General features: G+C 42.6%; 2 protein-coding genes across 2 annotated transcripts; both read left to right on the forward strand.

Moving 5' to 3' along the window:
• Positions 1-2,777: 2,777 nt before the first annotated feature.
• On the forward strand, positions 2,778-9,032 carry gtse1 (G-2 and S-phase expressed 1). Its single transcript, XM_069685663.1, has 12 exons — positions 2,778-2,864; positions 3,136-3,205; positions 3,292-3,349; positions 3,570-4,323; positions 4,469-4,630; positions 4,748-4,883; positions 5,295-5,693; positions 5,942-5,996; positions 6,400-6,630; positions 6,767-7,001; positions 8,426-8,542; positions 8,680-9,032. The coding sequence occupies exons 2-12, from the start codon at positions 3,184-3,186 to the stop codon at positions 8,764-8,766; spliced, it is 2,256 nt and encodes a 751-aa protein (XP_069541764.1). The 5' UTR covers positions 2,778-2,864; positions 3,136-3,183; the 3' UTR covers positions 8,767-9,032.
• Positions 9,033-10,823: 1,791 nt separating this feature from the next.
• Positions 10,824-15,296, forward strand: LOC138612425 (hatching enzyme 1.2-like). Its single transcript, XM_069685664.1, has 7 exons — positions 10,824-10,898; positions 12,031-12,076; positions 12,435-12,587; positions 12,817-12,934; positions 13,218-13,396; positions 14,178-14,259; positions 15,170-15,296. The coding sequence occupies exons 1-7, from the start codon at positions 10,824-10,826 to the stop codon at positions 15,294-15,296; spliced, it is 780 nt and encodes a 259-aa protein (XP_069541765.1).

Consider the following 15,296-nt stretch of genomic DNA (forward strand, 5'->3'; position numbering starts at 1 on the left):
AGCCCCGCTCCCAGACCTGAGCACTTCCTGTGACCATGGTCTGTTCGTACTGTTTGTAACGACGAGAGTTCTGGTTCTTCTGAGAACCGAAGCATGAAATTCAATGAAATTTTTAAAAAAGACTCGTCTAATTGGTTCTTGTCAGGAGTTCACCTGATGTTTTTTTAGAATCCAGGAAGCAGAAATGTTCCCAGGTGTGTTTGTGGTTGTTCACAGAGCAACGGCATGTTCACACGGACTGATGATTCCTTCTTTACTTTGATAGACATGGACTCTGCTGTTGTTGTTTAGGAGAAGAGTGTTTGTGAGGTGATCAATAATCAGTTTCAGATCTGTAAATATTCATGTTGATGTTCAGACGTAGTCAAAGCTCGTTTAAGTGTGCAGCGTGTCGGTTTGACAGCAAGCAAGCGGATGTGAGCTGACGGAGACCAGTTCAGGTTAGTTTTGTGTCGAGGTTTAACTGTTAGGATCTGTGGCTGAAATGTTTAGCGTCAGTCAGCTTTGTTCTTACACCGACCTTTGTAGACAGAAAGTCAATCTCAAATGTTGGATTTTATTCTAGTATTTTTGTAAAAAAAAATGTTTTAGGCTGTTGTTGTTTCAAAGATGTAAAACTAAAAGGTATTAAATGTTGAAAAAAAAAACTAATGGAGCTGGAAGTTTGTCACACAGGTACAACAAGTTTGTCCTTATTGTCAAGTGTGTGAAAAAACGTTTCAGGCGTCTTCACCTCTAGAAAGAAAACTCAAACTCAAACTGTCTTTAAGCTTCACTGTCCTGCTGTACTGAAGCTCCACCTCAATATTTAGTAAGAATTTTCTACGAGCTGCATTTTAAAACTCAGTCCATCATAAAAAACACTATTCAATTAAATGTTTTTATCTGAGAGCAAAGGAACTACTGTGATGGAGGCGTCAGGGGTTCCAATTCAAACAAACAATTGTTCAAGCAGTTTAAGAGCAACAAATCTCCATTAATTACAACAGAATTGAATTAAACAAATATAAATGTCACAAGGTTGTTTCATTGTAAATTTCTGAGTCAAGGTTTGGAGGAAAATCACTGACAGGCCATAAAATGAAAATAATGCTTTAATTTTCAAAGAAGTTGGAAGGTCAAAATGTGTGAGCGTAAAGTATAAAGTATCAGTATTTTAAACAAATAGTTGTTTTACTTTTACTATTGTGTTCAACTGCGACCAAAAGTCATAATATTGCAGAAATAACAAGGTGTGACTTTATTAGAATAAACTGTTTACCTTTAAGGTCGGGATTTAACATCATAGAAAAAATGTCATAACAAAAGTTTTAACAAAAGTTTTAACAAAAGGGGGGGGGGGGGGGGGGGAGTTAAAAAGTTTTTATTAAAATTAATAAATATTACAAGTAATAATTTAACAAGATAAAAAAGAACCTTGTAATGTCTTGAAAAAATAGCTGTAACTTTTCAAGATAAAGTGGCAACTTTCAAAGGAAAGGTCGTAATTTTATAAGATACAATATTGTAATTTTATAAGAACAAATATTGTGATCTTTATAGTAAAAAGCTTATTTTGAAAGTCAGAAAATGCTAAAACATGCACACACATAACCTGAACAATCCAGTCCACCAACCTGTGCATGTCTTTTGGTGGAAAATGCCTTTAACTGGCCTGGTCCAGATCTGAATCGGAAAGAAACACCTGTGAAATCCTTCCCCTACGGTGGCCCTGAGAGCTCAACGCACAGCAACTTAAGAAAACATGCAGATACACAAAACACAAGCAAATTAAGAAAACATCTTCATCAATTTGACAACACATGCGCAGCATTTAGAAAACGAGCAGCTAATAGAAAAATGCAGCAAATAGAAAAACGCTTCCTCTGTCGTTAACACACCTGCATTGTAGCTGTGATGTTGGTTTGTCCCGTAGTCATTGGTTTGTCCTCCTACAGCGGATGGACATGCAAAGAGAGCGCCCCCTGGTGGAGAAATTGTGGTAAGTTCCTGACTCGCACTGGAAGCTGACCAGCACCTCTTTACCAATGACTGTATATATATTTATATTATATATATATTATATTTATTTATACATTTATACAGTCTATGCTCTTTACCCTTTCACCCACACCATCCCTCGTTCCAGATGTGTTTATTGGAAGTAATTGTAAACTTGATGCTTTTAATCATTTATATATTAACGATTTCAAAAAGTAGTACATTTACTATTTTAACCATTTATGGATGAACTATTTCAAACATTAGACCATTACGTATTTCAACTTTCAATTAACTATTTCAGCCATTTATCCAAAAACTTTTTAAACTATTTATTCCACCATAGGACAGTGTTTTGTCATTCAGAAAATGACTAAAACTAAATAAATAAATATAGCATTTTAAAATAATATTTATTATGTTTTTAAAAGTTTAGGTGTGTGTCAACTGCTCAATCCTCTCCAGACACACCAGGAAGGTCTTTGACTGGGCAAAGTTCATATACTATGTGCCAACAAATTAAAGTGAAAGTTAAAAAAAAACCTGCAGCAAAGACAGAAAGTTATTTTTGAGTTATTGTATTTCAATTCATTTTTTAAAATCAGATTAGAGCTTTAACCATAGACTGTATAAAACGATATATCTATATCTGTATATATACAGTCATTGGCTGCTTAAACCCGGAAGCCAGTTTTAATTCCAAGGACTACAATCCCAACAAATCTGCGCAACCTTCCGTCATACACTCCCAACCAATGGCTGGATCCGTCGTAGTCAGGTGACGGCAGCGCAGAAGATTTGAATTGTTTGCTGGTTGTGTTTTCGTGACGCCGTTTGGATGCGGACAAGAAAATACGAATTTTTAGTTTTCAGAGGAACTTGAGGTTTGTTGGTTTTATTTAAATTAAACCTCGACTCCTATGACCTGCCGAATAAACAAAACATCACTAAATTTGAAGCCCAAATTAGTTAACGTTTGATTTAACGCTAGCTACGTTAGCTGGTGACCTATTAGGCTAGCAAGCTAACGTTTAAGTAAGCATTACGATTTACTGTGTGATATTATGTTTACATTTTTCTCCCGCTGTTTGCAAAAGTGTTTGTGTGAAATATTTAAATAACAATTTAATGTCGGAGCTTAATTTACATCTGCAGGACTGATCCGGATCTGTCTGATTCCCACAGAGAAGAGCTAACAGCAGGATGGACTGTCGAGCTAACAGCGGTAGGTTAACACTCACTGAGTCAGCATTTATAAACTGTTATCATATCATATTAGCTGTTTCATGACGTGATTGTGTCTCTGAACAGATCTGTTCTTTCTGTCTGATGAGAAATTTGACTTCGATGTTTCTCTGTCACCTGCCAGGTAAGAAGCACATGACCGTTTCTGTAAAGTCGATTTTACTGAGGAAGTACCAGAGAATATTAAAATTAATTATTTAACTGACGTATGAACATTCAAATATTAACACTGTTATAATTGAGTTCAGTTTTGGAGTGTTACCGTTTTCATCCTCTTGAGTCTCAACTCTAATTTGAATGCTCCTTATGACTGCGTGTCAGTAATGTTTCTCTCTTCTCTGCAGCTCCAAAGGTGATGAAGACGAAGATGAGGTGTTCGTGGGTCCGCTCAGCCATAAGGAGAAGTGCATCTCTGTTAAAGTGGCGTCTCGGCTTGAGGGCAGCAATGGTGTGCGGGTGAGCTGGAGTCCGTTGACCGGAGATCAGCTGGAGGCTGTGTGTCAGGAAGCTCACACACTAGCTGATCAGCTGCAGAGTGGCGAAGTGAGCTGGCCACACAGTGCGGACGAAAAGACTGCTGACGCCACAAAAAGTCGAGAGGAGTTCTTGCAGGATGCTGATGCCAAACTGGGAATGCTTGTTCAGACCACCAGCGCGCTCAGCCCCATTAAACGACAGACCTTCTTAGTGCAGGACAGTCCCATCAAGCAGCTGCCGCCTGCTGTTCAGCGCCGCCTGCTGAGAGGGAGCAGCGCCAACGCAGCTTCATCCACCGGCCCTGGAAATGCAGCTTCATCCACTCGTCATGCCTCTGCCAACACTACGTCAACTATCCGCCCTACCAATGCAGCTTCATCGAGCCGCACCGCCTCCGCCAGTACTTCATTCACCCGCCCCGCTGGCAGCGCCAGACTCAGCACCTCCAGCCCTGTGGTCGGGGTCAAGGCTCAGCCCAGGACGGGGCTGCGAGGGAAAGCTGCTCTGGGCATCGTGCTGCCGAGTAAACCAGCTGGACCAACAACTTCCTGTTCAACCAGCAAGAGCAGGCTGGACAAAACCAAACTGCAACCACCGAGTAAAGTAGGAGAGAAGATGCAAGTAAGTGGACCTGGACTGAGTATACACAACGTTTTTTCCTCCTTCCAATAATCTCTTGTGACCCACTACAGGGGTGACGCATTGGAGATGACTGTTAATAGATGAATGAATACTTGTTGATGTTTGCTGTTATTTTTCTCTTTAGGCTGTGGGGAGTTTGAAGCGTAGTCCGTCTTCTCGTCCCTCCAGCAGGGCAGGTTCATGTGAGGATCTACTTTCTGACTCGGCGAGCGTGGCGTCTGACATCAGCGACTCTTCCCTCAACTCCAGCCTGCTAGGAAAACGCATAATGGCTCCGCCCAGCAAAGTAACACACCTATTAAAAATTCTACTTGATTTATCAGAGAAATCTGGCTTCACTTGTATTACAGTCTAAAACATTATTTTAAACACTTTGTGGAAATAACGTGTCTTGTTTTCCCAGAGTTTTGTGAGGAACCGGTCATGTGTGAAAGTTCCTCCCCTCCAGAGCAGCAGGGTGACGGACAGAAGGAACACGTCTTCATCCTCCTCCTCTGTGTCCAGCTTCAACTCCAGCATATCTCTGTCCCCTGCTAAAGGTACGCTATCTGCTGTATTCTAAACGCTTACAACTAACTCCCACCCAATCATCTACAATTGGTCTGTATCCCTTGCTGAATATTTGCTGAATGCAAGCAGTTAAGGTATTTTGTCAGGTGACCTCATCTGCCAGCTTCTACAAACAACACATAAAGACAGGATAAAGCACCAAAGTGCACTGCCTGCAGCTTATAATTGCCATCTTACTGACCAGCAACTTCTAACTGATCATCCACCAGCTAACTGCTAAATACTTTGCATACAAAAACCAGCTAAATAGCTGTTTTACTATAAGTTTTACCAACTATTAGCTAACCTGCCTAACGCTAACCATTCAACTATCAGGGTTTCTCCTGCTTTCATCATCCAGTCAGAATGTGCAGCAGAACCGGTGTTGTGTCTCTTCACAGGCAAACTTAACTCTTCTTTGAACCGGAGTCTGAGTGGCTCCACTGGCCCCGCCCCCAGCAGCGTAAGCAAAACAACCAATCAAAGCAGACTGAATCGCACTAGTATCTACGGCACCGCAGTGCCAGCGCCATCCAACGCTGGCCGCCGCTCGCTCTCCACCCAGGCGAAGAAGCCCTCAGAGGTGGAACGAGGCAAAACCACAAAGTCTACGCCGCTGAAGAGAGCTGAGGCCACGCCCCTCCAGGTGACGCCCGCCAAGAGAGTTTTGGAGAAGACTGTCTCCCTTCCAACCAACGCCTCAGCCCGGCTGCAGAGTGGATTGAAAACCAAATCGAAACCTGAGGCCCTAGTCCTTCCAACGCCGAGCGGAGGTGTCGGAGGAGTCCCCCAAAAAGACGGTAAAAGATGAAGCTTGTGTCAGAGCCGTCGCTTACAAGTCTGTTTCCTCAAATCAGTGACACATAGGTTTGTTTCATCCTGCTGATTGTTTAGGAAACTTTCTGTTTATGTACAAAAACATGAATTCTGACCAAACCAAATTGATTAATTTTAAGTGAAACTAAAGCACAGTTTCACTCTTCGTTTAATTCCCCTTTTGTTGATTCTTCCGTCTCTCATTCCGTATGACTTTGTGTTTCGTTTCCAGACGTCTCAAAGATGTTGAAACCAAAGAGGGTGATGTCGACGAGCAGCCTGGACAGGTAGATGACCTCGCACTGCACCACTGTCACCATACTCATCTGTACTCTTTACTGAGTTGTTTATTTGACTTAAAGCGTTAATTTTGAGTTTCTTCTGTGACTGAAACGTGCCCATAAACAGACGCATATAGAGAGAGCATGTATCCGGTTAAATGGAGCTTTTTACAGCTTGTTCATGCAGTTAAAGTGCTCCAGTTAAAGTGTCCCAATATGTGCTACACAAAGAGCTTTAATTTTAGTAAAATAAAATGACTTACAGCTCTGAACCTAAAGCTATGAACTTTAGATAACATAAACTATTGAACTATATTTTGAGTACCTTGAACCCATCTCTCTTGCTTTACCCACCTTTTCGACAAAACACCTTCCTTGGTAAATGGTAATGGTAAATCCTTGTCTGTAGTCTTCCTCAGAAGCCCTCTGCTGTTCCTCTGACGCCCTCTGCTGGCAGCGGCAGGTCACTGCAGATGAAGGCCCGGCGTCCCTCCGCCCTTCCCACCCCTGTGAGGCGCAGGATGTCCGCCATTCCCCCGGCCACGCCCACCAACCAGGTCCGACCCATCAGACCTTCAACCACCTCTGACTCTAGCCCCGCCCCCTGTTCCACTGCGGTCAGGATAGAGAGAAGCTGCAGGTGAACAGTTAAGACTTATCTTAAACAAAATCTGAGTCTTGAGAAGTATCAAATGGAAAAGGTCAAGTAACTCTGCACCGTGACGACACATGCAGAGGTTTCACTTTGTCACTTATCACATTGTCACTTGTTGTAGCCCCGCCCCGTCAGACACACCGGAGGCAGAGCTTGTTGTTGCCCCCGAGATCAAACCCTTCTGCCTAGCGGAGGAAGAGGAGGAGTCCCCTGCTGCCGCGCCCTCCAGCCCTCCACAGGCCAACCAATCAGAGACCACCGAGCCTGCAGTAGAACCAATTCAAGGGGAACCGGAGCCAAGCACAGACCTGATCGAACTGGAGTCTACAGAGGAGAGCAACAGCAAGGCACAGGAGGTCAGAGGTCACACACATGAACACACACAAGGGCTGTTATCAGCCCCAACCAGACGCAACAAAATGTTGATTCAAACAAAAATTGTGCGACATTGATCGAACACCCTGCTCTGTATGTTGTGTTACAGAAATGCACTGCCTGTGTAATACGGCAGGTTTAACATTCAGGTACACTGTTTGTGTGAACATGTTCATACTGCATTCAAATCATTGCTGAAAAGTCCTGAATCTGTGGTTTCATTTACGTCTCTCTCGCCCTCTTTCTCTCTCTGTCTCTCTCGCCCTCTTTCTCTCTCTGTCTTCTTCTCAGTCCTCCTCTCTCTCTCTCTCTCTCTCTGTCTTCTTCTCAGTCCTCCTCTCTCTCTCTCTCTCTCTCTGTCTTCTTCTCAGTCCTCCTCTCTCTCTCTCTCTCTCTCTGTCTTCTTCTCAGTCCTCCTCTCTCTCTCTCTCTCTCTTTCTGTCTCTTTGTTTCTCTCTGTCTCTCGGCCTTTTTATATTGCAACACTGTAACGAAGCTCCACTGTTACGCCGTCTTTGCCATTTAATATTGGACCGAAGCAACGCTGGCGTGAAGCTGCCCCAGTGTGTGTTTTTATATATCACTCCGGCATTGTGGAAGCAAAACGTTCGTGAGGAGCAAACGAACAGCACGTGACTCACACAAACCCCTTTCCCACTGAAATCAGTGCGCTGACGTGGGTGTTGAGACAGGGTTAGTAAACAGTGAAGATGTTACGGTGGATAGGTCTTGATTGTATCTATTCCTCTATTAAACTCGGCACTGACAAATTTGGAACGATGACCGGAGACGGGCAGAATTTGTGTCTGAGATGACAAGGGGTTGTAGAGGTTACCGATGGAGCATAGCATCGCCCCGGAAAGGGGGCGGAGATTAGTATGTCGACACAGGTTTTGTGTTCCCATCCATGCTGGTGGAGATAATTACCCGGGTCTACTGCAGAGTCATTTGACCTGGGTCAGAATGCCGATAGTAACCTTTCCCACTAAGCAAAAAAGATGGGTGTTAGCTGGTTTTTGACCAGTGGGAAAGCGGCTATACACACACAGTGCTGTTCTGCCCTGCTGGCTCTGCCGTTTACACAGCTTTGCCTCTGTTTCGCCTCTGTTACTTCCTCCAATGCCAGCTCAGAGACCATTCCACCTCGGGAAGACGGAGAGGTCAGAGGAGTCCCATAAAAGACGAGGAGTAACAGAGGCGTAACAATCCCACCTTAAACCGGCAGTCTAAGTTTACTTCTCCCTCGTTCTATCCTAAATCTGGAAGTCAAATTTCTCGGGGAGCTTCCTCCTCCTCCTCCTCCTCCTCCTCCTCCTCCTCCTCAGTTCAGTCTGACCAGCTGCGTCTATCAGAAGAACCTCACACATCTTCATCGCTACTCTTTTTTTTTTTTCTCTGTCTTCAGGTTCTCCTGTTGGATCTTCCTGCTCCGATTCTTCACCCTCAAGAGAAACTGCTCATCGACCTGACCAACACCCCCAACCTGCTCCGGACCAGCAGCAAGACCTCCACCACCTCTCAGGTAACTCGCACTTTACCTGCTTACACCCACACACCCAGAGGACTTTTGGGTCGTTCATAATAGTAAGTAAAGAATATAATTACTTTTTCACCCTCTACATAGGGACCTGTTTACATAACCTGTGTTTGTCTCAGCAGCTGATCGACCTGAGCTCTCCGCTCATCAAGTGGAGTCCAGAAGACAAGAGGGAGAACAACGCCCCACTCATCAATCTGTCCTTCTGATCGGGATCACCCTGGGAGCTGGATGACTCGCAGGTCTTCTGCCGTTAATTCAGTCAATTTAAGACAGAGTTTTAACCCGTTAAGTTTAAGTCTTATGTGTTTTTAAATGATGAAAATATTGAAAGATGCCTGAAGTCTTTCTGCACCTGATTGTACTTTTATTTGTGTCCGTCTTGCTGCTCTTATTGATGTCTGAATAAATGTTGTTTATGTCACTGCTGTGAAGGCGCCTGTGTTCAGTCCAAAGTATTTTTGTGCTCATTAAAGACCAGACTAAAAAGGCAAAATAAACTCAAACACACTCTGAAGAACAGAATAAAAATATTAACTATTTAAGCACATCAGTAAAATATTAAGTCATTCATTACTTCAACAACAATAAGGTCACCTCTTGTTTCATTGTTTGTGCTGCCAGTGTGTGTTAGAAATGATTTAAAAGTGATGCCCAAGTGGAAGTGCATTCTTTGTGGTGGCCAGGAGGAGAAGTTAGATTGTTTGCAATCTCGGATCCCATCGGCTTTAGTCTCATGACGACATAGCCTTTTTTCCTCGTGCATTGTTACAGAAAAAGAACCCGTTTTTCTTGTGATTGACTTTAATTAACGGGTCTTACCTTTGCCGAAATTTCAACATCATGATGCAGATTAGTAAAAAGTAAATATGAGGCTTTGTCAGGTCTGTCCTCAGGAGAAGAAAACTACTTTTAAAAAGCGCATTTGTTGAACGGAGGTCGGATGGATAATTTCAGATGCATTCGAGGAAGTCGGGAAATCTGAACGCTGAATGGCTTTCGTGACACAGCGTCAAGGGAATTTATCTCAAATTGAATTTTAGCTCTAGAGCAGATTGTTAGCTGTTAGCATGCAGATGTCTGTTTATAGAGATGAATAAGAAGCTAAACTGTCGTCAGATGACGCCGATGGGAGCCGGGATGTCATTACGGTGCTTTACCTCCCGCCTGCTTTTGCTCTCCTCACTGTTTTTCTTTCTCTATACGCCGCAGCATGCTGAAACGTGATTGGTCAGTATAACTCGGACTACAAGCGTAGTACAAACGGAAACTAGAACACTTGCCTTCCCGGAAATCCACGCCCCTGCGTAAATCTGAATAGAGATTAATTCTAAAGTGCTGCCCAAGTGAAAGTGCATTCTTTGTAGTGGCCAGGAGGGGGCGACTGCACTGGTTGCAAAAAGACGTTGGATTCTATGAAACTATTTGAGAAAAGCAGCAGGTTTATCAGATGATTTATCACCTCAGATCGAATGTTCCAAACAAGTTTATGGTCTTGATCATTAGTTTAAAGAGTTTTTCAAAAAACTGGCCATTAATCTGCATTAAAACCTGGATTGACAAGTCACCATCATGGCAGCCTGTCAACCAGGATAGAGACGTAACAACTCACATCCACTGTATCGTCCAAACATGGTCACTCTGAACAAAGTATCCAGAGCCATGTAGAGACAGAGTTGCGTCAGTGGAGGTCCAATATGCTCCATGATCCGCCATTGCAATGTCGCAACTCATGTGTAGGGCTGACCCCGGCGGATAGCCAAATATAACTACATAAGTATTAAGTTAAAAAATGTAAATGATGACCTTTTATGTCAAAATTTCACTTTGTATGTCAAGAATTTGTTTCATATGTACAATTTTAGGAAGTACAATGTTATATAAATTGAATATAATAAAAGCTTATTAACAGCTGGGGCCTTTATTCATTTTTAAGGAAACAGGTGACTGTAGTTTAGTAAGTTATTGAGTCAGTGGGACCCGTGTTTAATCCGTCATGCATCAGGTTTTAACACTCAGCAGGTGTCCTCTCGGCCTTCACTCCCACACGGTCACAAGTTTTTCCAGAACAATTTTTTTGCCTCCACAAGCAGATTTTATTGGGCTAAATTAAGGTGGGAATCAGCAGCATGTTTTCAAGGCAATGTGCATCTTATCACCCAGCAGAGCAGAGGTGTTTTTTTTTCCTCTAACAGGTAGTGAAGGTTATAAACAGCATCTGCAGCAGGATCAAGGTGTTCACACTGTTCACCTGCAGGCTGGTAACATGGCTTTCTTCAGGTTCACCCTCAGTCTGCTCGTCCTGTTCATGCTTTCTGAGCACTCCTGGGCCGAAGAGAAGGTGAGGAGTCTGTTGCAATCTTAACATTTAGCAGAAAAGTAGAGAGATAAAATGAGGCTTTGATTTGTAGTTTGTTACTTAAGCATTTGTTTTTTTCTCTGGATTTCCTCCTGTTTTTGGTGACATTTTTATTTCTTTTTGTTAAAATTTGAGTTATATTATAAAGAATGTTATGAGTCTGCAGCAAATTAACGTGTGTTAAAACCCATCACTAATCACCTTTTTTGACAAACATTTTAAATCTTCTCAAATTTTCCAGAGATGTTTAGACTCTGAAAAGACAAATGAATAGTAAATAAGATGTGCAAATGTATTGATTATCTTACATAAAAAAAGTTAACATGACAAACATGGAAATAAAAACTTATTTTAATATTTATTTTACAATGTTGCTCTGCCCGCTCTGCTTCCAGAAGCCCCTTTCTGCCAGTAAAGAAAATAAAATCCTTTTCACAGAAATTCATGACATAAGAAGTTAAATTATGATGTAGTGTGTTTAATTTTAATTTTCTAATTATCTTACAATTTCTGGACATTTTGAATATATATCGTTTGTGTTGTTGCAGCGTGTTTGCTGTTAATGTTTTTGTTATTTATTTTGGCTTTTTATATTAATATTCATTTACATTTACAGTGCATTTCCATTGTTGCATTTGTTTTGGAGTTTTGCATGTGTTTTTGAATTTGCATAATTTCTGAATCTGCAGACAGATTCTCCAAATTAAACCCTGCAGCTCTTTTACCCTCGTCATCCACGGTAGTGAACTATATTATGTCGGTAGAGTCGGTCATCTTTCAATCGGAAGGTCAGCGGTTCGATCCCTCAAACTACATGTCCAAGTATCCTTGGGCTAGAACCCCAAATTGCTTGGGTATGAATGTGATGACTGATTGACAGATTGGCCCTTACGAAAGCAGCCTTTGCCATCAGTGTGGAGTGTGTGTGTGTGAATGGGTGAATGTGACATGTAGTGTAAAAGCAGCTTTGAGTGGTCGCAAAGACTAGAAAAGTGCTTTATAAGTCCATTTATCATTTACTGTTACAAAGTAAGAAAGCAGCAGACTGCACATACCACTCATGAACATGATATCAGTCGACCTTATTAATGAGTGATGTCACTTCCTGATGTAGGATCTGTCTGTCTCTGAGCTCCTGTGGAGGGCCAACAAGGATGTCGGTAAGACACATTTATTTTTATTGAACAATTGTGCATTAATAAATACTGTCTGAATCGCTTTAATCCATTGACTTTGAGCACAGAGTACAGCTGCTTGACAAAGAATATTTGGTATAAGGTGTGGCTTATCAACATTGTCAGGAAATGTCACAATGCTGCACCACAAAGGCTGACTCACAGTCCAATCCAAAGTTAGTCAGCCTCTATAGGCCTATTAGTTCAAATACCATTGTTTCACAACAAATGCACCACAAGTTAATCTAATCTTTTTTGCCTCTCCCCTCTGACAGCATTTCCAGTTCTACATTGAAACACAAATTTAAAATGTGTAATCGCCTTTAATCTCCTCCTCGTGCAGTGCACACAAAGGATGAGCCCCTCGTCATCGATGACATCGCTTATGACAATGAGAATGACAGAAACGCTGATCCCTGCACCTCCTACGGCTGCATGTGGAGCAAATCCGCCGACGGAAACATTTACGTACCTTACGTCATCGCAGGACATTACTGTAAGAAACACTCTTAAACCCACTGTACAGATTGTAACTGTTAGCCAGTTAGTATGTTAACTATTTGCTCCAAGTCAACATCATGTTATCTGGAAATTTAGCTCTTTCCTTTTTATGTTAAACTACCTAGCACTACTTTTAGCTTTCAGCCACTTGCTAGCTAACAGCAATGTATTGATCCAGATGTGTGTTAGCATGTAGCCTACTGATCCTGCACGTGTCTCCTTAGCTTCTCGTGAGCGCTCCATCATCGAGCGCGGGCTGGTGTCCTTCCACGACGTCTCATGCATTCGCTTCGTGCAGCGCAGCAGCCAGAGGGACTACCTGAGCATCCAGTCCGACAATGGGTGACGTGACCTTTGAACTACCTGCAGCTTGTTTCCTCTGACCTGTGTTTGTGCATCACACACTGCAAGATAACGGATAGCGATTAATATCAGCAATCACCTTGATTTAAAGCTTTCTTTAACAGAACTTTAACATAACATCATGTTTACGTCAAAATGTCCTAATGTAACTTTTACGGCTAAACCATGAAAAGGGGAAACTGTAACTGGTATAAAATATCTTGGAGAAAACTGAGCCGTGAACTTTTCCTTCCTCGTGTTTTATTTTTCTGTTTGATCACAGCTGTTACTCGTACGTGGGCCGCCGTGGTTATTCGCAGACGCTGTCTCTGGACCGTCAGGGCTGCCTCTACCACAGCACCGTGCAGCACGAGCTGCTCCACGCACTCGGCTTCAACCACGAACAGTGTCGCTCCGACCGGGACCAGTACATCCGGATCCTTTGGCAGAACATCCAGTCCGGTCAGTACTTTGGTCTCCACACACCAACCAAAGAGGAGACACCCTAATGTTAAAAATGTTGACCGCCTTAAAATACATGAAATAAATAAATAAATAAGAGAGCAGCTTTAATGCCTGGTCACATCAGAGAATCACACAAAAAGCTGATCAGCAGCTCTCTGAATTATTTGGTCTACCTGCTGTACTTTCAAGCTAACCGCTATCTCTCCAGCTAGCCACTAAACGACCGTTTTCTGTCACAAAAGCTCTTCGAATTTTTCTCTATTTTGTCTCCACTGTTGTTTTACTTCCCACTGGCATGTGGATCACGATTGTAAACAACCAAAATAAAGACAACAAATTAAAGCTCAGTGCCAACTAGCTTGGACCGCTAGTTTGCAAACATGGCTAACGGGTTAGTAAGCGCACTCAGACATTTGTAGCATCGAGTCCTGACTAATAACTGTTGGTGAATTGTAAATGTCTACGTTGTGGATCAGTTTACACTCAGAGGAGTGACAGAGGTTAAATAGAACTGGATGTTGACACTGCGCTAATAAGCAACAATAGCTTCTGCCTTACTGAACTCTTTGTCTCTCTGCCCCCCTCAAAGGTTGACACTGTAATGATGCTTTGTTTGATGGAGCAAAACTCACAGGTCAAAGTTGACCAAAGTTGAATTTAAAAAATCACCGCAAAATTCTGCTACGGTTAATCCTGGTTTGGTCAGCCGTTAAATTTCTAACCCATGCATGAAAGTCGGTTTACGTACTCTTTATTTCAACCCTTTTCTTCCTCTCAGGCTGGGAGTACGCCTTCGACAAGATCAACACTCTGAACCAGAACACCCCCTACGACTACGACTCGGTCATGCAGTACCACAGGTTAGAAATTCCACTTACATCTTTCAGAGTTTCTTTATGTATGTTTGAGTCTTTTTGGCTCCTCCCCTTGATTGTAGAAATGAACCTGATAAATGTATAAAAGAGCGGCAGAGTAAACTGTTATTACAGCAGCAGAATGAGCAAACAGCCAAATCAAAGCCAACTTGGACGTGCCACAAGCTGCAGTTCCTCGAGTGGCCACTAGAGGCTGGCTCCAAAAGCGAGTCAACCCCTATTAGGCCCCATATTAAAATGCTCAACTTTACAGCAGAATTAAACATGTTTACAGGCTGGTACAAAAACAGGTTTGGTTTCTTAAGAAAATTACTGTTGACGGGTTTGATTTATATATAAACTGTTAAAGTTATGCATGATTAGCGGTGTGATTTGCTTCGACTGCTAGTACCTCGAGCTGTCTGCTAGGTGTCACCTTAGCTAATTCAGCCACTGAACTAACCTCTCCGCCGTGTCTGTGTTTTGGACATAAATCTGTCTTGCAGCGACAGACTCTCCAAAAAGTCTGTGCTCATGTTCTTTAGGTGAGGGAGATTCTAGTATAACATAATTAATGTCTGTGACGTCACTCACCATCCCTGTTTACATAGATTTATTTGTGGCACATTAAAAATTATACTGTAGGAAATACGATGGTTAAGTAGCTCATTTACTAGCTAATGAATAAGCCACATGGCATTAGGTTTCTCCGTACTCTAACACACCTGGTTCGAATGTTTTGCTCATTATCAATCACCTGAGAAGCTTCAGATGGTTGATAACGAGCAGATCATTCAAATCAAGTGTGTTGGAGGACGGAGAAACCTAAAACATGCAGGAAGGTAGCGCTCCAGGAGCAGGGTTGGCCACCCCTGGCATAGCTTTCATAACGCTTGTGTGCTTGGTATATTTCCAGGTACGCCTTCTCTGGCAACAATAAGCCCACGATGGAGCCGATCCCCAATGCCAATGTTGAATTCGGCACGGCCACCCAGATGAGCCAGAATGACATCGCCCGACTGAACAGGCTGTACAAATGTTAA

The sequence above is a fragment of the Semicossyphus pulcher genome, unplaced genomic scaffold (assembly GCF_022749685.1).
Source record: "Semicossyphus pulcher isolate SPU_LCO1_2020_fin unplaced genomic scaffold, fSemPul1.0.p SCAF_8, whole genome shotgun sequence".
In the NCBI taxonomy this organism is placed as follows: Eukaryota; Metazoa; Chordata; class Actinopteri; order Labriformes; family Labridae; genus Semicossyphus; species Semicossyphus pulcher.

What these genes read in the sequence shown, in the direction of transcription:
- gtse1 (XM_069685663.1), top strand. Translation starts at nt 3,184, where the DNA reads ATGGACTGTCGAGCTAACAGCG. An exon ending in GGACTGTCGAGCTAACAGCG is followed by an intron (nt 3,206 to 3,291) that starts GTAGGTTAACAC and finishes GTCTCTGAACAG; the next exon opens with ATCTGTTCTTTCTGTCTGAT. An exon ending in TCGACGAGCAGCCTGGACAG is followed by an intron (nt 5,997 to 6,399) that starts GTAGATGACCTC and finishes CCTTGTCTGTAG; the next exon opens with TCTTCCTCAGAAGCCCTCTG.
- LOC138612425 (XM_069685664.1), top strand. Translation starts at nt 10,824, where the DNA reads ATGGCTTTCTTCAGGTTCACCCTCAGTCTGCTCGTCCTGTTCATGCTT. An exon ending in CGTCATCGCAGGACATTACT is followed by an intron (nt 12,588 to 12,816) that starts GTAAGAAACACT and finishes GTGTCTCCTTAG; the next exon opens with CTTCTCGTGAGCGCTCCATC. An exon ending in TTGGCAGAACATCCAGTCCG is followed by an intron (nt 13,397 to 14,177) that starts GTCAGTACTTTG and finishes TCTTCCTCTCAG; the next exon opens with GCTGGGAGTACGCCTTCGAC.